The following is a 21,491-nucleotide window of genomic DNA, read 5'->3' on the forward strand; positions in this document are numbered from 1 at the left end:
GAAGTCAATGAACTTAGGAATCAAATTAATGGTCATGAATCATCACGGAAACAATCACATTTTAGATTTCATCATAACTTCCAACAAATGTTTTGTACATCAATCCTGCGAACATCACCTGGTCATACAATCACGTGCCACCAAAACTTCAACCTTCAACAGCACAGAGTTACAAACCTTGCTAATACCTAAAGTAGCAGAACACTAGAGAAACTTCTTCTCAAGTCCCCTGCAAATGCTACCACAGTTCTTCTGCACCTTCAAAGGAACAATTGTCCTGTTGTAGCTATGGTAAACCCAAGCAATGCACCAGCGACAACCTGGGAGCAGTTTAACACCCAAGAAGTTAGCAACATATAAAGAAAAAAGATCCTACGTGAATGTAAGCCACAAGCAGATAGTGGTTGATGTTGATAACAGATAAGCAGGTGGTGCCAAGTAAAATGGGGGTATGGTGACATGGGGACCTCCAGTTCAAGGTTCACTTGGCATCCATGTAACCGCCATGCCAATAGGCCATCGCTTTCATTTTGCCAAACTACAATAAAATGCAGAATAAAAAGGACATCTGAGCAAACCTGGGTTGGTGTATGGCCTAAAAGTTCTCGCAGTGGTCTTGTTTCTGACAAGGGATGTTCAGAAGGAAGTTCACAAACAATTTGATTCAATACCTGAAGGTCAAATAAAACAGGGAAAAGTTCAACATAAGCAGAGTATTACACTAATGTTGGCACGTTATTGACTCAACAGCAGAGATGATACACCAAACGAGTTATTGAATACCTCAGCTTGCTTTCCAGCATGCAATCTGATACCAGAAGCATCGTACATCACCTGCCAATCAAGTCACGGAATGGAAATGTCTGAGACCTCGCCATTTGGGATTAATTAAAAGGAAGTGAACATAAACATATGCACAATGCCAACACGCAAAACCATAATGTCTAGCTCAAAACTGGAATTGCATCCAAGCAACAGCTTGTTTTCTTCTATGAAGAAGCAAGCGAAACTTCTTTGAAAGGGGCAGGGGGTGAGATGGATAACGGATAACCTACCACACTTGCGAATATTGCTGCTGTTGCAAAGAGGGCGCAGCCGAAGCCATCTTGGAAGCCAATCGCTATTGCTAGCGCTGTAACCGTCGCAGAATGTGATGATGGCATGCCACCGGAGCCGACAAGCTGCTTAGGATCCCATCTGTTCTCCTTGTACCTTTGTTTCAAAACGAATTCAAATCAAACTTACTGCAGCATGGGGAACTGTATAAACACAAGTTCAGACTTGAACCACAAAAATTCATAAGGCTAATGCTGGTATATCTATCTAAATCAAACCTACTCGACAAATAGGAGAAAGGAAACAATGGCCCTTGATGCAAAATCATTCTTTTGCCAAAATAAAGATCATAGTAGGCCAGGACACACATCTCTAAGACGAACCAAAAAGGAACTGCTCATGTGTAAGCATGACAAACACTGTGAGTTCATATCCCTGTCGTGGCTGAAACGTTGGAAGAGTACCGCTCAGAGCTCCTGAGTAGTTTCTAACTGGAAATTGGGTTATCGGAATCAAGGTCCACAATCATTGTGAAGAATATGAATTTTTAAAATTTCTCACCCTGTTTCATCCTGTATAGATTTCTGATTGAATGATACAAGGATATCCGAATGAAGCATGCCGTTCAAAATGCGACTGTAGGTCCTGCCGCTACAAGGACAGATCAAATGTACAAGGGCGTACATGACCAGCAAATGGCACTCCATCGATGCATTCCAGGTGAACAATCCAAAGGACACCCCAGGAAAAAAAAAACACAGAGACCCACCAGTGTTCCCTGATTTTGACCAGATCAAGGTCAATCCCTTCTGCTTCCAGCTCAATTCACCAAAACCATCCAGAATTCTAAGGAAATCCATTGTATAGGATGCCATTACATTCCCAATCCACCTTTCCTCTCGGCAAAGAAAAAGAAGAGGAAAAATTCCTACGCTCGGATATCCGGGAAATGAAACAGGGAGACAACGTCAAGACGCAGTCAACTTTGATCACCCGGAATTAGCAGGCGGATCCGATCACGCCCGGTCTCGATCCCACAGCCAAACACCAGGGGACGCAAGGTGAACGCAAGCAAAAGGATGGAGGCGCGAAGAGACGACTGGACTTACCACGTGACGAAAAACTTGATGGACTGTGCGACGGCGAAGCCGAGCAGGGCGGCGACGAGGGGGTAGTTGTGGAAGACGGCGAGGTAGGAGAACCCCGCGGCGGCCGGCGGCGCGGAGGCAGCGTCAGCACCACCGTCCCCCATGGCCGAATTCCTTGGGTCCTGGATGGACGGTCCGGCCGGCGCTGCCCTGCCTGCCTAATCCTGCGGCAGCACGTTCCCGGACCGGAGCGCGCGCCCCTTCACAATATTTATAGCCTCCGCGCGCCTCGCTGCGCTGAAATTCTCCCTCCCCTCCTGACTGCGTCGCACGGCTGCAACACGCCAATGGCAACGGCAATTGAAGCAAACAACACTCCTCAGATGGCCTCATTACGGGAAAGTTAATCAATCTTTAATAATATATTCTTTTAATCATATATAATTAGTTTATAATAAAATTTCATATTAGATAAGAGTGATAAAAAATAAACTTTGTTACAAAGTAGACATGATCAAAATATGATGAACTCCGAGTCGACTAATTTTAGACAATAAATCAGATTTACCCTCACTATTTGCTGCTCTTTCTCTCGGAGAGTGGGGAGCAGCGAATTGTTAATTGGAGGGGAGGTATCAAAGGGGAAGCCTCCGGGCGAATATGCCGATCCAGCAAGCTGCCGTTGCAAGCTTCAGCTAGTGGTCCAAAATTGTATATATATTTTTTTGTCTGCTACATCCGGCCGGGCTTAGGCTGTCCCCTTTGCATGATTGACAAAACAACATGAAACAACGGCGCCTTCAGCCTACGATGCCAAGACGGCGACACACTGGCATGGGTTCTTGCCCGTTTGTACTCGTTTTGCCTGTTGCGATATGATCTCGGCTCTCTTCTTAATGTATCCTAGCTAAAGGGTGAGAGAAAATATCACCCACACGCAATGATAAGAACCGTAATTAATTTAGAGAATCTTTACAGTACACTATGATACTAAGTTGATGGAGAGTATTATTGTTGTGATCCAACCGTCTATTTTAGTAGGTATTATTGTAATTATCTTGATACCCTTAGGGGTAATTATGTCATTGACTGACCGGACTTCGGACTTTCGCCATCCATCATCGACTGACCGACGGAGGGTGGAAACCCTAATAAATGAAATGAACAGAATAAGTGAAAGCTTATCCGAAAAATAAACTAATATTTTGATCTTCCCTAATTAAACATATAATTTACAAGTTTATCATAGTTTTTTTTCAATCCTACCCTTATGATACCCATAATACTCTTTAATGATACCTATGATACTGATGGGCGATAGAGTATCATTGGGTCAATCTAAACCACCAGATAAAAAAAATAGACGGTATACACTCATTTAGGTGTACTGTAAAAGTCCTCTTAATTTATGGTTATGATCTCATCTTGTGATGTGCAATATAAATACTGAGGGGTGTCTGGCACCAGCTAAACTCATTTGTGTTAGTTTTTGAAATCCCCCCCAACCCATTGCATTTATATTCAATCCTCACGTGTGTAGTAATGAGGCGAAGGCCGCCGCCACATCGCCATTGTCTTCATCGGGCTCTACATCACGTCGGCTACCACTATGTCGACTACACGCTAGCTCCATTGACATACTACACAACGTCAACTCTTCACCACAACATACACCTACACCAACTCTTTGCATCAACTCACTGTCAAGCCTAGATGACGTCATCCGGCTCTGGTAAATCAATCACGCTTCCGCTAGTGATGTGTGTTTGATCTTAGGGCTAGAACTTAAGTGGATTAGCGCATAATTAGGCCAACATTGTCATCTCAATTTTGGATGTTGCAGTGACGGAATCGCTGCCAAAGTTTGGCTGGGCAACTTTTTGGCGAAAGATTTTTACGCTAGCGTTCTGTTCGTGAATTGGTGAGAAAATGAACTAACACGGGCGCCTAAGCATGGGTGACGTGCGGGCTCACCAATGTGTTGGCACCGAACCAAGCAACAACCTCGTGGGCGTGGGCATGCTTCGGTTCACACGTGAAAGTGCTTCGAAAGGCATCGGCTCCTAATGGTGAAATTATTGCTGTCAACTTTTAGCAGGGCAGGGGGAGGAGGGGCACTCAACCAAACAAACCATAAGCCACAAATACACACTTTACATGCTGGATAGCAATGGCAATGGGTCGGGTCGGGTCGGGTCTGGGTGGAGCAAAACCATACCTGACCCAAAACTCGATAGCTCTAACCCGACCTGTACTCGAAGTACTGAGCGGACGAAAACTTAAACTTGAACCTAAACCCACTAGGCGCCTGTCGGGTTCAAGCAACTGGGCATGCATAGACCGGCAACCAGGATTGAGATGAGGAGATTATGCTCAAATAGGTTAGGATTCGAGAGGATTTGGTTGGAGATAGAATGGGGATTAGATTTGGAATAGGATGAGGATGTGATTTCGCATCAATTCGACGCAATTCTTGTTAGAGACGAAGGTGATTCAATCTCTATCTTGCGGATATAGGAGACAAGGGCGGCTCAGTTTTGAAAGCCACAGGGACGATGGGAGTGCCAGGGCGACCGAGTGACGGGAGCTGCGGCGAGGCGACGCAGGAGCAGCAGGGCGACATGATGCCAGAGCGACTGGGCGATGCACGGGAGCGGCTGGGTGGCGCGACGCACCGACCGGGCAACGAGAGTAGCGGGGTGTGGGGGCGATGGGAAGGACGAACAACTAGAGCAGCGGCTAGACAACGAGAGTGGCCAAAGCTTCTATCTAGATGGTGTTGGTGTCCGATTGGGCTAGGCTGGGCTACAATGCAATGAAATATGTTGGGTTGCATGCATACACATCTATCGGATGCCCACAGTCACCTGTGAGTAAAATACAAAACCTGAGTCTGATCTGACCCAATTCAGATACCCGATCCACCAAATCTATGGACGAAAATTGTAACCCAAACCTAAAACTGTCAAGTCCAGACCTCATGGGTATCCAAACCCCCGGATCCAATTGCTACCCTAATGCTGGACATGGCAGGGATGCAGATGTACCATGCGTAACGCAAAAGCGGTGAATCATGCACCGCACAGAACGGATAAACAACCGACGAGCAGCGGAACTGCCAATCTAACATGCTGATTGACACAGCAGGTTGCAAATGGGAGGAAAGAAAGGGACGTGGTACCAGCGGTCAATCTTGCACAAAAATTTGCAGCCACGCAACGTTACTACGACTTACACAAACCTTCACGCATAAAGCACCCGAATTAATATCCTAATCACGACGTGTAAACGTCACTAGCTCGCCTGGTGTTTGATCTAGTCAACCATGGACTTAGTTTATGCTTTTCATTATTCACCAGTCGTCTATAGATCCAATACAACCAACCATCAGATTGTTACTACATATTTCAGTGCTGAACGAGAGTTTAAGTTGGAACATTCCAAAATGGGTCAAATTGGTTTGTTTTCACTAACACATGTTGACTGAAATCTTTTTGAATTTCTACCAGTGGAAATGGCCAATCATCAGAAAAACTTCATTGACAGAAATGCCAAATTACAACTCTGAACAGGCGACCAGGCAAACAAGCATGATCTCCAGTTTCTATATCGTGCTAGAGCTGCAGCCAGAGCTGAGCCAAGCAAATCCTGCAGCCTATCCTCGTACTATTTCCAGGCATAAAAACTATCAAATATTCACATCTCTTGCACAACAAACAACTACATCTAAACCGCGGTATGCCTAACCTTTCATTTTGTGATGTAAAACCGGTTATGCGGGGCACGGGGATTGGTCATCTTCTTCAAATCAAGGTCCATCCCGTCGTCGTACTCCTCGTCCTCCTCTTGTGGCTCCGATGCCTCTTTCTGCCTTGCCCGTGCTTCAGCAGCTTCCAATCGCAGCTTCTTGCGGACATAGTCATCATATGACATCTCGCACCATTGTTTTGCATCTCCGACAAACTGTTGGTTGTGAACCTCCACGTCCCTCTCCAGCTTGGTTTTCTCGGTGTTCTTGGGCTCTCCCCAGTAATCATAGCGGTACATTGGCTTTGTTGGGTCATAGTAATCTTTCCCGTAGACCTCTGTCTCGTCTACGTCATAGCGCCCAGGTTCCTCGATGGGAAGACCAAGCGCTTTCCGACTGCAAATTTAAGAGTTAACACCTATGCACAAGGTGTGATAAAACATGTACATATAATAGATTACCAGCAGATGTCTCTGATAAGGGCTTCCCTTTCTTCAAATGAACGACGCCATTGCATTAGATCATACTCATCCATTTCTTTGTTTCGCTGGAGCTTCCCAACTTTGTACTCCTCACCTCTGTCCTCTGCTTCCTTTTTCAGTTTCTTGATCAGCTGCATCGATAAAAGTTCAGTATTAAAACAATGCATGGTGAACGATTACAGAAATCTGGTCAGGTTATGGAGAAAGAGGTACCTGGCGCTCAGCACGAGCAGCATCCAGATCAAGCTCTTTAATATTTATATTCTAACAAAAGGGTTCACAACAGGAAGTCATCAGGTGATCATTGTGCTTCAAATTAAAATAACAATCCTGCGATGTCCAAATATGGTTATCAGGAGCTACACATGATTACATACCACAACTTTCTTTTTCAGCAATGTTTCTTTGAAATATCCTTCAGTATATTCAACTCTGTTTTCTTCATCGAATGAGGATGAATTAACCGTGGACTCGTATGTCGTATCCTTGAATTTATCTGGATTTTGCTCCTCGTAGTCTAAAATCATTTGTTCTGCATTATGCCATTCCCACAGCTGCAAAAAAAGAAGCTTTCCTGCTAAACTTATTTGATGGGAATGGAAGACAACAAACCGTGAAGGCTACAACAGGATGCAGAACACTGGATATGAAGCAAAAGGCATGTGGTCGTGATTCTGGGGAAATACCGTTTCGACAAAAGGATGGTCAGATACCAAAGGTTCCTTTTCCATGTCCTTCACAGGTTTTTTCCTAGGAATGGGTGGCCTTCCACCTTCACGCTGTCAGTTCATAAAAAGGTTAGATGCACACGCAATATAAATATTAACAAAATAACAGAAAAACAGAATCAAGAAAGTAGAAGTTAATTCGCACCCACAACTGCTCTGGGTTAGTATCCTCCTTACGATGAAATATTGGTGGAAAGTCAAATCTATTAAATCTGCAGTCAGAATGAAAACAGGATGATAACCATTAGTCAAGTAGGAACCAACTGAAGCATGGGATAAGACAATGGCCATTAAAACGTTCATAATACCAGGACTGAATCAGCATTCAGAAAGAACTGAAAGAATTGGGATCGTAGTGGTACTCACATAAGGTGATCAATGTTAGGATATACGAATCGCATTTCAAGTGGGAATCGGAAGCGGTAGGGGTCTCGTTTGGCCTGCACAGCAATTGATAAATATTACTAAGACTGGTCTACTTAAGTTGCATAGACTTCCAAGTGCACAGATTGCTCTAAGAAAACGATGGAAGAGGAATGGAGGATCAGACAATAAAGACAAAACTTACCTTTTTTATGGAAAAAATGGACAAAGGTGCACTTCGGTCAATGAAAAGGCATAAATAAGATTCTTTTTCGCAACAAGAATAACTAGAATTTTCCTTTACTCTATAATATTGCAACCAGATATCCTTAAACATCACTATAAATGTGAATTCTCAAGATCACTTACAAGAATCTCCACATAGACTTTCATGCCGGGCTTGATGTGATGTCGGATCCAGTACCAGTCATTTCCTTTTATCGGCACCCACCTAAAGACATAGCGAGTTGTAAATGTCAACAAGGTAAAGATCAGAGGACACAATTAGCAATTAGGTTAAATTAAAAATATAGGCTTAGAAACAGAAGACTATCCACAAAACCAAAGTTAACAAACATGAAAGGGTTGTTCATCACTGAACAGTGGAGAGTGCTGATTGGATCTAAGGTTATGTGGAGATGTTCTGTGCAGCTTTCAGGCGTGCTTAATGATACGAAGTGTGACTATTCCATGTAGCTCACAGGTCACAACGAAAAAGGGACAGTAACAAGGAAACATGACACCAAAATTTCAGAACACATGCATGGGCAGGCAAATCTCATGCTACACCAACAGCATAAAATCTTGCATTAGGCTACAAAAAGGAGGGAGTGTTGGAGAATTCTTCGCAGTCTACCTTTCAATAAATGAAGTACACCAAGTTCATCATTATGCAGCAGAATTCAAAGTACATACCCATCATGGACACAGCCGATGTCAATAAAGGCTCCCTGATAGAGGTGAACGGTCGTCACTTGCCCATAACAGATCTGCATGAGGTGCATCCAGCCATTCATAAAATGGTTAGAATGAGTCAGAATTTGCTGAAGAGAAAAAGTGCACTAGAAATGACCCAACAGAACCTGTCCAGGGTAGTAGAATGGAAGTTCATGCTGCATGAGAGCAAACATTGATACATCAGTAACATAACTAAACGAATTGAGAAAATGTATGCACCAAACATTCAAGAGCTAATGGACATACCATATCTTCTCTGTAGTCCTTGCCTCTTTTTCGTCTGCCAGGGTAGTAATCCTGATCAAACTGCACAATAGAAACAGCCCAAGTATTACATTACACGGTCGCAGAGGAACACTACAAATACTCGATGAGATGATAAGACAATCTCAAAGTAATTCTAATCCAAGTACGTACACAAATGATAACCAAAACTAGCTTCAAGGTTCGCATGGTGATCCTAAAAAGCTACTCCTAATTAGAACTAAGCATTAAATACTGTCAAATTATCGATGAAATTACATTATTATACCTGGTAGGACTCCTGCTCCAACCTATCCCGGTTTGCCTCCACCCATTCCTTGTACTGCTTCAAGAACATTTTGTACCTCTCCAGCGCCAGATCCTCCGGCGCGTCCTCCAGCTTCTCCACGTTCGTCACCCCGGCCGCGACCGCCGCCTCCATGTCCAGCCTCTCCGACGCCTCCCTGTGCGCCTCCCTTATGAACTCCAGCTCGCCCCTGTCCACCTCCCAGCCGGGCGGCGGCCAGTCCCGCGGCGGCACGAGCCGCAGCGGGAGCCGGCCGGCCCAGGTCGTCTCGAGGGGCTCCGGCGTGTCGCGCGTGGCGAAGAGGCGCTCGATGTACCCTGGCTCAGCTTCCACCTTCTTCCGGTAGGCCGGCGTGAGCATGCGGAAGGCCTCGAGGGACTCGGGCGACTGGAGCGGCACCTCCTCGCCCTCGTTTAGGCTGTGGCGCGCGAAGGCCACCTCGGGGGTCATGACCTCCTCCCACGGCGCCCAGCCATGCTCGACCCAGCTGCGGCGGCGAGCGACCTCCTCGGGCTCGGTGTTCTTGATGATGATCGAGGGGAGGACTGGTGGGTCGGCGGCGGGGGTCTCGTCGGGGGGCGAGGGGTTGACGGATGCGGCGAGGCGGCGGAGGCGAGGCCTGAGGAGGAGCCTGGGGCGGAGGCTTGGAGGGGGGATGTGATGGTGGAGGAAGGCGGCGGCCGCCGGGGTGGTCGCCATCTTGGGTTTTGGGAGGACGAAACGGTGGCCGTGTTGTGGCGCGGTTTAAGGGAGCCGAGGGCGGGGAGGATAAGGTCTTGTGAAGATGGTCAGCATGTCGGTGACTTACATATGAAAATTTTCCTCAAAAATCAGTGAACCAGATTTTGTAATATTATGATATTTTAGTTTCAGTTGTAGATCGTGAAAACTAGCTTGTAGATTTGGAATGATAAAAGGTTGAATTGTACAAACTTGGATTGTTGAATTGTTATAATACGGGGACTAGATTGTTACAAGTTGGATTATGACGATGCATGTTTGTTTTAATTAGATATTATTTGACTTTTTCGTTTTCCTATTTGCTTTGAGATTCATGTTTTTTAGCTGTGATATTTTCTCTATCGGTATAGACAACAAGTTACAATGTAGTTTATCGAGACAATTTTGGATTCATAGAATGCAGTGATGTAACAGGTTATAGGTCCATTTGTAAGGTTTTCTACACATCTGAATTCTTACTTATTTCCGGTTGGCAAATTTTGTTATGAGACACTCAACTTTCGTGGTATTAGTCATTTCACACCAAACTTTTTGTATTAGGTCGGGTACCATTATAGAATTGTGGTTCTTTATTGTGGAACACCGTCTCCATTAAAATAGTCTTTTCTCAGATATGAGATGAGAGGATGGGCAAATAGACCCTTTTACCCTTGAACATTGGGAGAGCATAATTGGCTAGGTGCAGCCAAATAGCTTGATTCGGGCTCACTCTTGGACTTAGCCCGTTCCTTATCTTCTCCCTTCAATCGACCCTCCGCTCCCAACAAACCCTAGATTAGGACCAAACCACCTAAGGAAAGCAAAAATATCGGCAACAATGTTTGCATAATACTTTTCTAGCTTCAAAGACATGTTCTATGCAACCCATTCCTTATCTTAAAAAACAATGTTATATAGGTACAGGTGCTTGATTTTGAACCAGGTGGTGAGTGATTACAACAACTACTTTTTTCGCGCAAACAAAGTGCTCAAGAGTTCTCTATTTCCTTTGTTTTGATGAGCTGGTGTCGAGTACCAAGAGCTTGTAATTCATAGTGAGTGTTGAATGTGTTAGGATTTAGAAATTACTCTAGAATTTCTTAAACCCTTAACACTAGCGATGCACATGAGTAATGGAACAAATTCAGCGGAAAAATGTTATGAGGAGAATGAGTTTTAATATATGGCGCCGTAATTGTGAGGAAACATCATCTTCCATCTTTGCCCATTTGTAGTGCTCCTGCTCAAGACCCAACACTCCCCCCCCCCCCCCCTCAACGACGGCGCTCTCCCCAGACGGCGAAAGCTCTCCTCGGGCGGTGGTGCTCTCCCCCGATGGCGACAGCTTTCCTCGGGCAGGGCCTTTCCTGTCGCACCCTCATTTGTGCCGTCTTCATCAATTATGTGCCAAGAACCACTCCCGGACCTTGCGATTTGAGGAGATCCAGTGCTGACTCCAAGCCTGCAGTTTTTCCAGGTATCAATTTGGGGAGATCCAGTGCTCCATATACTCTTGAAATTGATTTTTCTATGGTGGAGGCGACTCTCCCGCCGGATGCAACCGAGGCAGCGCCGATGAGGGAGATGAGTGTGGGCTTGGCCTAAAACCTGGAGCTACGAAGGAGCTTGAGGAGGCGCGGGAGGAGCACATGGAGGTACGTGGCGAGGTTGTTGAGGCCTCGACGGCCACCACGGCTGCGAGAGCGGCAGCCAGGTGCGCGCATTGGTCCTGCTTGTGGAGTAGCACCGATGGCGGGGATGACGCGGTGGCGTCCAGTCAGCGGGTGCTCGTCGAAGACCGCGACCATGAACCCCGGTAGCTCGTCAGCATTCAGCCCATGCGTGATCGCGTCCAGCTCTGCGACCGCCATCGGCTTCGTGTCCCTGTCCGATTTCGAGCGATGAGGTCCAGCCAATGCCGATTGTCGGTGTTAGCCCACACCAACAAAAGAAGAAATCAGTTGGGGTCATGCTCTCAGCTGTCAGAAGGTTGCTAGTCCATTCTTGATCCGTCAATGTTCATGATCCGAGGTGAGAGCTTCTTCAAGTCACAAGTGGGTGACATTGTTGTGAACATATTGCTTGCATGTCTATGACAAACCTTGATATGGCTCTGCTACGAAAACATGTATGCCTGCACAAGGAAATGAGAATACATATATACCTATAGAAGTAAGATAAACCACATTGCGCATCACCTCTCACTTCTGTCTTTGAAGCACATGAGTTTTGGATCTGTAGTGAACAAACTGAAGAGTAAATATCTACAGAGATGAGAATATTGAATACATGTTGGAGTATGAACATTGTTACTGAAATGCTGAACTATGTATAGTCTTTGTGATCCATGTACAATCTTGTTTAAATGAAATGGGAAGAAAATGGAAAACTTTTGTACTCTTGAATTCCTGTGCTTCTTCCATTTTGCTAGTGACTAAGCCCAGGAGAAACATACATAAACACAATAAAATGACTTGAACACTTGTTGCCCATGTTTTTAATATGCACTTGGCGAAATGTTACAGTATCCTTAATGACAGCAACAACTTGCTCAGTGGGGAACTTAAAATTGGTATGCTTGCACAAGGGGACTTCCTCTTCTTGCTCCGTTGCCCTCTTGCTTCTTGAACATTTGGCCCTCCATGCGCAACCCTGCAGGAGGTCAATTGAACTATGAGCTAAAAATGTATTGCTATATGTATCAGAAAATTCAAATGAATTATCAAAAGTTCACAGTAATTAGCATCTGACAAATGAATTGAGCAAAATAATCTACGAGGATATGCAGGTATGCTACCACTAGAGATTATGCAAAAAAAAAAAACTAAGGATATTTCAAATTTAAAAGGCATTGAACAGAATATGCTACAACCTATAGGTGATGGATGCAAATGATAGAGCTACTCCTACAATCACACACAAACAACCACCATATATAATTAACACATGTGGATTCAACGTGGATTCAGTGAAAATAGAAGTACTCCAGAAAAGATGTTTCAAATCATGGAGGAATTCAATGGAAACCATGTGCAAAGAAAGAATATATGAAAATCCTTAATTTATCCTACATTTGAATACTCTGAACAATAGATGATAGTAGAGGAGAAGCACAAATTTCACGTATAAGAGACACTAACTGCAAGACTCCAAGCGAGGACACAAACCAAAATGACCTCCCTAGTAACTCTGTCATGCTGAAACTATAGGTGCATTAGACTCAAGAATTCATAATAACGCCGCTACCTTCCCTAGTAATTCTAGTGGCAGTAGATTGCAGAATCAAGTAGTGACAACTCAACATTACAGAATGTCAGACTTAAGTTAGATTCATTCAATAATTCTTGGTAGTGTTCTACATACATTGAAGCAAAGGGAAGGAGTGCCTTACATGGCTAACAAACCACAATTCACATGCAATGATCTTTCATATCAAGAACCTCATCCATAATTGTTCAGCACAAGATCAAGACTGCCGTAAAACTTGTTCAGCACAACTTGATAGACATAGGGAGACATAGGGAGACAAATAAATTAGGGATGACTACCGAGGGCAAGGGCGTCCTCCTCATCATCGTTGACCGCGATGCGCTTGTGCTCCTAGACCTCCAGCATCATGTGCCCGAGGAGCTACATCACGTCCATCGCCGTACCAGCGTGCCACCCTGTCATGCCCCGTCTTGATCCACGACTGCCTCGCTGCAGCCACCGTCGACCTGCTACATGGCCGTCGTAGGAATCCTCGTATGACAACGCGTGGCGCACGTGAATGTAGATGGAAGCTAAGAGAGTTTGTGAATGGAGACACGAGTCATGCAATAGCGAGTCACCACAGTGGGAGTATAGGGTGGCGGCGGGATGGAGGCGCGAGTCACACGGGGCGAAATCTTCTTAGGAATAGAGGGCAAAAGAGTCAATTCACGCTTTCCTTAATTTTATCAAACTTGTGTGAAACGTTATTTAAAAAAAATATGGAGGGGGTATTTCGTAGAAACTTAGTAGAAAATAACTTAAATCCGCATGAATAAGAGGCTCGGTGTGAAGCAGCCTACTTACAACGCGATCCATTTTTGGGAGTTTTTAATCAGTTTCTTGTAGAAAAGGGAATATGACGTTGACTTTGTTCGCACCCAAAGACGTTAGATATACGCGTACAAAATTTCGCTCCAAATCGAGCCGTCTACGAGAAAATTAACGGCCAGATCTCGCGTATCCTCGTGACCCCCGTCAGCTGGCTCAGCCGCTGCTACCGTTTGCGTATATCGCCGCAGTGCCCACTCCGCCACAGAAAACCCCCCTCCCCTCTCTCCCCTTCGGCCTTCGTTGCCCACCCCTTCTCCAGAACCTTCTAGAAGCCTCTGGAGGCTCCGCGATGACGCCGCCGCGGAGGCGGGAACGACGGGCCATCGCCTTCGCCGGCGCTGTGGCGCTCGTTGCCGTCGGCCTCAACCTTGCCTTCTCCGCCGTCGCCGCCCACCGCCGGAGGAAGCGCCGAGGTAAGCGCAGCAAAACCCTCGACCTTCTCTTCCGAACACAAAGCCCGTCCGATGCTTTATAATTGCACAAAACTTGGCTGTTTTTGTTCAATCTCACACCAATGTAGCATATGCTGGTGGGTTTTTGCGATAACAGCCCGATTGCTTTGCCCTTTGATAGCTGAAATTGCCGCGTGAAGTGTAGAAACATGCATCTATTGTTCGAAATGTTACAAATTAAGCGAAATTTAGCTATCAGGTATGGAGTTTTGAAAGTTTATCGGTGGTGTTTTTTGAGTGGTTAATGCTCTGAATGGTTGCAGAGCTTCCAGGGTTTACCGCACAAGTCAATCTGTCAGCAGCTGAGATTAAAAGATTAGCTGATCGTATCATCGCTAAGTCGAAGGAAACATATGATTCAGTGGCTGCAGTTCCCCTAGATAAAGTATGTTTGCTAATCTTTATGCCATTGCATTTTTCTCATCACACTGTTCTATAGAATGTAGCTTTTATATGGAAGCCTATGTATGACTTTGTACTTGTGATTTGATCTATGATCTTCTATAGTTCGAATATTCAGACAACCATACAGTGTTAGGGAAGTGTACATATGTTTGCCATGCTGCTTCTTAAAAAAATACAATGTGCATAGAGTACATACAGCTCTCGAATCTGAAGAAACTTCTAACAGTTACATATTTTATTTTTGCAGGTCAGCTTCGCAAATGTCATCGCACCATTGGCAGAATTAGATGTTCTGCAATTTCCTCTGGTTCAAGCTTGTGTTCTTCCAAGGATGGTATCACCATCTGAGGATGTTCGCAAGGCCAGTGCTGAAGCAGAGAAGCGATTGGATTCTCACTTTCTGCTCTGCAGGTGCAATGTTGTTACTTATTTCCTATTCATTCACTTGGATGTAACTGCAGGTAGTAATGTATATCCCCTAACTGACAATATGTAACTATGTAATGTCAAATAATGTGAAGTGGTACTATATAGTACAAAATCATGCACATCGCTTGTAACTTGATATCTGTGTTACTTGTATTACTTACTCAGTTTAGTGAGGCAGCATCTGTGACATAATTTCAGTGACCCGTCCATTGTGCTGTTTTGTAAAGTTTATGAATTAATGTATCATATATTAAGAATAGCAATTCTAATAGAGTGTGAGGTTCCCTACTATTCTCCTCTCTGAGCCAATACAATGATTTGTTGAATGTGTAGTATAAGAGTCGTATTATTTCCTGCAAGGTGACCAGGCAGCGTGAGGATGTTTATCGTGTCATAAAAGCTTTTGCAGTGAAAGGCGAAAGGATAGGTCCTGAAGCAACAAGATTTCTCCAGTGCTTGGTATATAATTCTTTCGCTACATGTGAAATTAGTCTTATGTGTCATACATAATCCTATGTTCTGACTGACAACTGAATGTTTATACATGTGGTGAACTGGTGTCATCGCCTTAACGCTGCATATGTTTTTGCTACCATTGTTGTATCCATATTTATTTTGATATTTCTTATGGACATAGATCCTATAGGTATAATCTGGCTAGTGACTGCTCTTGTTAGAACATGCCTATTTGCTGCACCTTCTCTTGTGCTGACATGTCTTTGCGTCTACACTACCCATTCTTCTTGAATTTTAATTTTATGCAATTGTTTGTTAGCATAAATGATTAATATGTGTCTTTTTTAAATAAAAGAGATGTATCATAGCTGAAAGCAAATCATAGAGCTAGTGAATTGTAAATTTACTGAAGGATATGTGATGTGCTACTGTACTATTTGCAACTTGCAAGAAAATGGTTTTCCAAATTGCTTTGACTAATATGTGTTGTCTTGCTAATTTGTCTAATTGTGGTGAACAGGTTAAAGAGTTTGAACGTAACGGAGTAAAACTAACTCAAAGCAAGAGAAAAGAAATGAAGAAACTGAAATCTCGAATTGATGAATTAAACATGAAGTATATCCAAAATATGAATGACTTCACCAAATTCCTTCTTTTAAGCGAGGATGAGCTAGCTGGAATGCCCCTTGAGTTCCTAAAGGTGAGCTGAGGATTAGAGAGTATATCAAGCTTGAATCAAGCATATCTTCAAGAAGTACAATAAGCAAACTTTAGATTATTCAAATAATATTTGCTTACTTGATGCTTGAACTGAAGTTTGAATAAATTAAAATGATGATTTTATTGTTTTTTAATCCTCTTTTACTCAAAACTTTTCAACTCAGGATCTGGAAAAGGTAGATGGAAAGCTGAAGGTTCTGTTAACCAGTTACCATGTTACTCCAATTCTCGAGCACTGCAAGGTCAGTTCCCTTTCTTGTGCTTTATCACACATCTGCACATTTAATATTTATGGTTTATAGTCAAAATTGGCTGTTTTATGAGTACTGACCACTGGTGTGACTTAAAGGGTTACATCTAGCAAGTAATACTGTATACTGTAGGGCACTCTTTTTTTTTACCCTTTTCTTTTTTGTGCAAGGAAGTATGCTGCGGGCCACTTGCAATTGAGTTTTTGCACTGGAGTTACCTATTTTTACTAGGTGTTAACTAGTTGCATCTTTTTCAAGGTTGGCTCTACCAGGAAGCAGATTGCTGTTGCTTATGGACAGAAAGGTGGGAGGGAGAACCTAGGCATCCTAGAAAATTTGGTAATACGAAGTGTCCTGCTGCGTCTGTAACTTCATAGTAAATGACGTCTTTTGATCTCTGATTTCACCTTATTTCATAGCATCACCCAAATGCGTGTTACATTTGGTTATTTTTCATGCATAGTTTCATTGTAGGCTGGAACCCTGGAACTGACCAGTTGTAGTTTCATTTCTATATATAATTCAGGCTCAGCTAAGGCACAGGCTTGCTAGATTGCTGGGGTATCCCAACTACTCCGATTTTGCTATAGAACTAAGAATGGCAAGGACATCAAGGAAGGTTTGTGCTTTTCTGCCAGGGAAATATGCTTGATTCTTTCTTTTTTTTAGCTAACTCTGCCTGGTGAGATGCAGTGTTCAATATCGACTTGGTATAATTTCTTAAACCTGATCTAGTCAGCTCACCAACAAGATGCTGTTTAGCTACACCTCTCATGTTCACTTTCACATGACACTAGGAAAACAACAGGTGTTCTAAGTGCCTTCTCTTGCAGGTCTTAGAGTTTTTGGAAGAGATGTCAGAACAGTTAAGTGACGTGGCTAATAGAGAGCTCAGCATACTCAAAGACCTTAAGGTTTGAAGAAAGCTCCTTTTTGCTCTGCTTATTTTGTTCATCGATCAAACCCTTTTCATTATACATCAAATTGTTGCTATCAATTTTCAAATTTCAGATGAAGGAGGAAGGAAATGCTCAATTCAGCATGGAAGATCTGTTGTACTACATCAAAAGAGCTGAAGAATTCAAGGTTGATCTTGACATTGGTGAAATTAAACAATACTTCCCTGTTAGCCTGGTCGTATCTGGAATGTTGAAGATGTTTCAGGATTTATTTGGTAAAATGTTAGCCATTAACTAATACACTATCAACCCCTACTTCTCATAAGGTACGCACGTGGATATATTTTGCTCTAAGTTCTTTTCTTTTCATGCAGCACTGAGATTTGATGAAATTAAGGATGCTGAGGTTTGGCATGATACAGTTCGTGTGTTTTCTGTTTGGGATGCAAGTTCAAGTGATCTTTTGGGTTATTTTTTTCTCGATATCTTGGCCAGGTTTGTTCTGAATGCATGCTAACAAAGCGTTAATGATTTCCATGGTCTCATGATATACATAAATGTTTGATTGAATACAAATGCTGAAAGTGAATTCATTGTTTTTCATACAAGAAATGCAGTGCAAGTTGCTCTAGCTGCTTGCTTATTGCCCTGTTAGTCATAACTGCCGAAATGTATATTAAGGGAATCCAATTCTCCTAGGCCTCAAACCTACATTTCCAAGGGGAAAATAGCCTCAATAAATGTAGTTGCAAAACCCATGTAAGAACAAAAACACCAATGCAGATGCACATGCATAAGACACCAAACTGGGTAATTTTAATCAGCTACTTGCCTCTTTTGCTTCACAGGGAAGGAAAATATGCCCACACTTCTGTTGTGACACTTCAGAATGGATGCCTATCTTCTAATGGTACACGTAAGGTAACTCAGACAATCTCATGTACAGTGCAATCAGAGTACAACTTTCTTGTTAGGATAACCATATTTAAAAGATTATAATTATTAGTTTCTCTTGTAACCCTTTACTAAAGCAAATTTAACAGAAGACCTAGCAGTCTAGCATAATCTAATTGTTAAAAGCTCAAACGTAATTGTTCTCCTGCAAACACACAAAACCTATAATTTGTGGGAAGTACTTCTGTAGCATACTTGAGTGGCTAATTATTGTTTCATGCTGTAAATATTTCATCTTTGGTGACAGGTTCCGGCTGCTGTGCTGTTATCTCAATGTCCAAAAGAGTTTGATGGGAATTCAGCATTGCTGCGGTTCCCTGAAGTTGTCAGGCTATTCCATGAATTTAGCCATGTGGTATATTGATATCTACTTTGTCTCATGTATTCTCTTTTAAAAATCTTATAAAACTTTGCCCCATTAGTTGCCCATTATGCTTTTACCAAAATTTTCTTCCTTAAAACAAAAGTTTTTAACAGAAACGCGCCACTTGGAAAATTTCATTAGGATTCATCACAGTGAAGGGACTCCTTTTTGTTCCTCGGAGGAGAAGTTGGAATCTGACAAATTTTAAATATCTTTGACATCTGCTGGCACTAATAAAAAGATGCACTGATTCCAATATCATGCAGGTCCATCACATATCCAACAGAGCCACCTTTTCAAGATTTTCAGGTCTTCGACTGGAGGGTGATTTTGCTGAAATTCCAAGCCTGCTACTTGAGAACTGGTAGACATAGCTCTCTTTTTTCAGTAACATGCCAATGCTTGTGTTTAATCCATTGGAAGCTGCCATTTCTGATATGTAATGCAACCTTGTCATCCCAGGTGCTATGAGAGCATTTCTCTGAAAATGATGTCTGGCTTCCATCAGGTGGTGCAAATTTAGCATATGATGTTTATGTAATGGCATTATTATCATACCATGTATATTTTCAGGAACAAAAAATAAAAGATGCAAGAAAACTGGTTAATAATATCTCGTAATTTTAGAAGATGGAAGCAATTTCACGGATAAAAAATATTTCTGTCCTTGCATGGGTGTATAATCCTTGGACTAATCTAAGAAAGCATTACATGATCCGGACTAATCTATCCTTTTCTTTTGGTATAAAGTGAACTTACTGACACACCAAAAACATGTTAATGCTGCATTGCGAGAACTATTCAATACTTTGATAAGCTCGTGTCAATCTGGTGAAACTTGTTCAAATTGGCACTAAAAAGTTTTCCCTGTTTCTGTCATCACAGGACATTACAAAGTCTATAACTAGTGAAGCTTGTCAATCACTGAAAAGAAGGCGTGATTTATTTGCTGGGCTGAAACTGAAACAAGAGATCCTTTTGTGTGAGTCATTTCGCTATCTACCAAATTATATGGAGTGTAAAGATTATTTCTCAAATATTGTCTTACTCATACAAAATAGTGAGGTAGAAGTGTTAATACATTTTAACTGACCTGCCACCTGGATTTGTTTAGCTTTTCATGTCCTCATCACTTCAATATTTCACTTCACTACTTCAGTAAACAGAATGTACAATCTATACACCCACTCGCCATTCTGCTAGTAGATACTTGTAACACATATTACTTTCCCTGTTTTCCACCTATAGTAATAAGTTCCTGCTGCTATGTTGTTAATTTATCCAGCAAAACCATCCTAACTGGTACTTGTTGCCAATTATGGACAGCTTAGCTTATATATTGTTTTGAATTTTACCAGGCCTTGTTGATCAGATAATACATTCGAGTGAGAATGTGGACATTGATGACTTAATCAAGGATCTTCATCCGAAGGTACATTCTAAATTATTGATTCAATGTATATAGTTCTTATGATGACCGCTTAAGGCGAATGCTCCTTTTCCAGGTAATGCTGGGTATACCTTTATTGGAAGGGACCAGTCCAGCTTCATGCTTTCCTCGTATTGTTATTGGATATGATGCTGCGTGCTACAGTTACATATGGAGCGAGGTTTGAGCGATACAAACCCAAAGGCATATTACTTGTATCATATATTTGGAAATCTTAGAAAAGCACATCTATCTGAACTATGCAGGTGTTTGCTGCTGACCTTTTTGTATCAAAATTTAAAGACGACTTGCTCAATCAACATGCAGGATTGCAGTTCAGAAATAAGGTAGTGACTCATGTAATGTCCTCTTAGTCGTTCTGTACTTATTTCATTGCATATTGATATGAATTGTTATAAAACGCTTGCATGGCTGCAGGTGTTGGCTCCAGGAGGCTCAAAAGATCCCCTGGAGATCATAACCGACTACCTCGGAAGAGAACCATCACTACAGCCTTTTATTCAGAGCAGGGCAAGGAGCACTCTCTGAAAGATCTTGTAACCATTCCCTAGGTTTTGAGTGTTGAGTTTTTTCTTTTGCGTGACAAGTCTGATCAAGGTTAAGTTCTATTTCTGACTATCATTTGTTCAACCCTTTTACCTCAGCTGGAATACACTTGCTGTGGCTTGAATTTTCCCAGAACCGTCCTTTCCTAATCTTAGCGTTCATTCAGGCTTTCATCTCATGACTAGAGTAATACTTTTATCTTTTAATTAGTCTTCATTGAACTGGAAGAGAGAGAGAGAGAGAGAGAGAGAGAGAGAGAGAGAGAGAGAGAGAGAGAGAGAGAGAGAGAGAATTACATCTCAGATCACATGAATGAGGATTCAACTAGAAGTTAGAAATAATTTACTTATATGAGAAACTTGAGCTTAAAGTCTGTTGGTGTAAGCACGAAGCATGTCTTTAACAGGTTTTGCTTTTAAGCTTTACGAAATCAAAGTTGATAACTGGATGGAAATACGTGATATTAGAGGTGCAAGTGGGTATCTAATGGTTAATTCCGGATCACTACTAAGTTTATTTTTTTAAAGTTAATTAGGTGAAGGTGAATCTTTAGTTTAATTAAATGAGTTTTAGATCAACTCAATGACAAAAAGAATCCAAAACTTACATCCCTACGTAGTATGTACACAAAGCATACTTTCGATCAAACATTTCTGGAACTTGCATAAGAAGAAATTTGAATAATATCAGGATTACATGCACACTGATATATGCAATACACAAATCTGGTGGAAAATTCAAGTGCAAGACCGAGCGAAAGGTTGGGCGTTGATATCTGCTACACGAAAAA

The 21,491-nt window shown here is 42.5% G+C and overlaps 3 protein-coding genes across 3 annotated transcripts; 1 reads left to right on the plus strand and 2 right to left on the minus strand.

The window, feature by feature from the left end:
• Window positions 1-42: 42 nt before the first annotated feature.
• Window positions 43-2,508, minus strand: LOC133909394 (uncharacterized). The gene is made up of 5 exons (XM_062351814.1): window positions 2,166-2,508; window positions 1,056-1,212; window positions 784-834; window positions 579-671; window positions 43-320 (listed from the first exon to the last, which is right to left on the minus strand). The coding sequence occupies exons 1-5, from the start codon at window positions 2,306-2,308 to the stop codon at window positions 261-263; spliced, it is 504 nt and encodes a 167-aa protein (XP_062207798.1). The 5' UTR covers window positions 2,309-2,508; the 3' UTR covers window positions 43-260.
• Window positions 2,509-5,623: 3,115 nt separating this feature from the next.
• Window positions 5,624-9,734, minus strand: LOC133909395 (protein PLASTID TRANSCRIPTIONALLY ACTIVE 10). Its single transcript, XM_062351815.1, has 12 exons — window positions 8,955-9,734; window positions 8,669-8,728; window positions 8,548-8,577; window positions 8,381-8,454; window positions 7,835-7,916; window positions 7,469-7,542; window positions 7,248-7,314; window positions 7,061-7,153; window positions 6,752-6,928; window positions 6,588-6,638; window positions 6,354-6,505; window positions 5,624-6,288 (listed from the first exon to the last, which is right to left on the minus strand). The coding sequence occupies exons 1-12, from the start codon at window positions 9,669-9,671 to the stop codon at window positions 5,895-5,897; spliced, it is 1,971 nt and encodes a 656-aa protein (XP_062207799.1). The 5' UTR covers window positions 9,672-9,734; the 3' UTR covers window positions 5,624-5,894.
• A 4,226-nt stretch (window positions 9,735-13,960) lies between these two features.
• Window positions 13,961-20,879, plus strand: LOC133909396 (probable thimet oligopeptidase). Its single transcript, XM_062351816.1, has 20 exons — window positions 13,961-14,188; window positions 14,491-14,612; window positions 14,880-15,043; window positions 15,430-15,520; window positions 16,038-16,217; window positions 16,402-16,479; window positions 16,747-16,827; window positions 17,015-17,107; window positions 17,322-17,402; window positions 17,500-17,662; window positions 17,762-17,882; window positions 18,236-18,308; window positions 18,589-18,696; window positions 18,972-19,069; window positions 19,168-19,213; window positions 19,591-19,687; window positions 20,064-20,137; window positions 20,211-20,315; window positions 20,401-20,481; window positions 20,573-20,879. Exons 1-20 carry the CDS (start codon window positions 14,065-14,067, stop codon window positions 20,681-20,683), a joined length of 2,091 nt encoding a protein of 696 aa, XP_062207800.1. The 5' UTR covers window positions 13,961-14,064; the 3' UTR covers window positions 20,684-20,879.
• Window positions 20,880-21,491: the final 612 nt, after the last annotated feature.

This window comes from Phragmites australis, chromosome 2, assembly GCF_958298935.1.
Source record: "Phragmites australis chromosome 2, lpPhrAust1.1, whole genome shotgun sequence".
NCBI classification, from domain to species: domain Eukaryota; kingdom Viridiplantae; phylum Streptophyta; class Magnoliopsida; order Poales; family Poaceae; genus Phragmites; species Phragmites australis.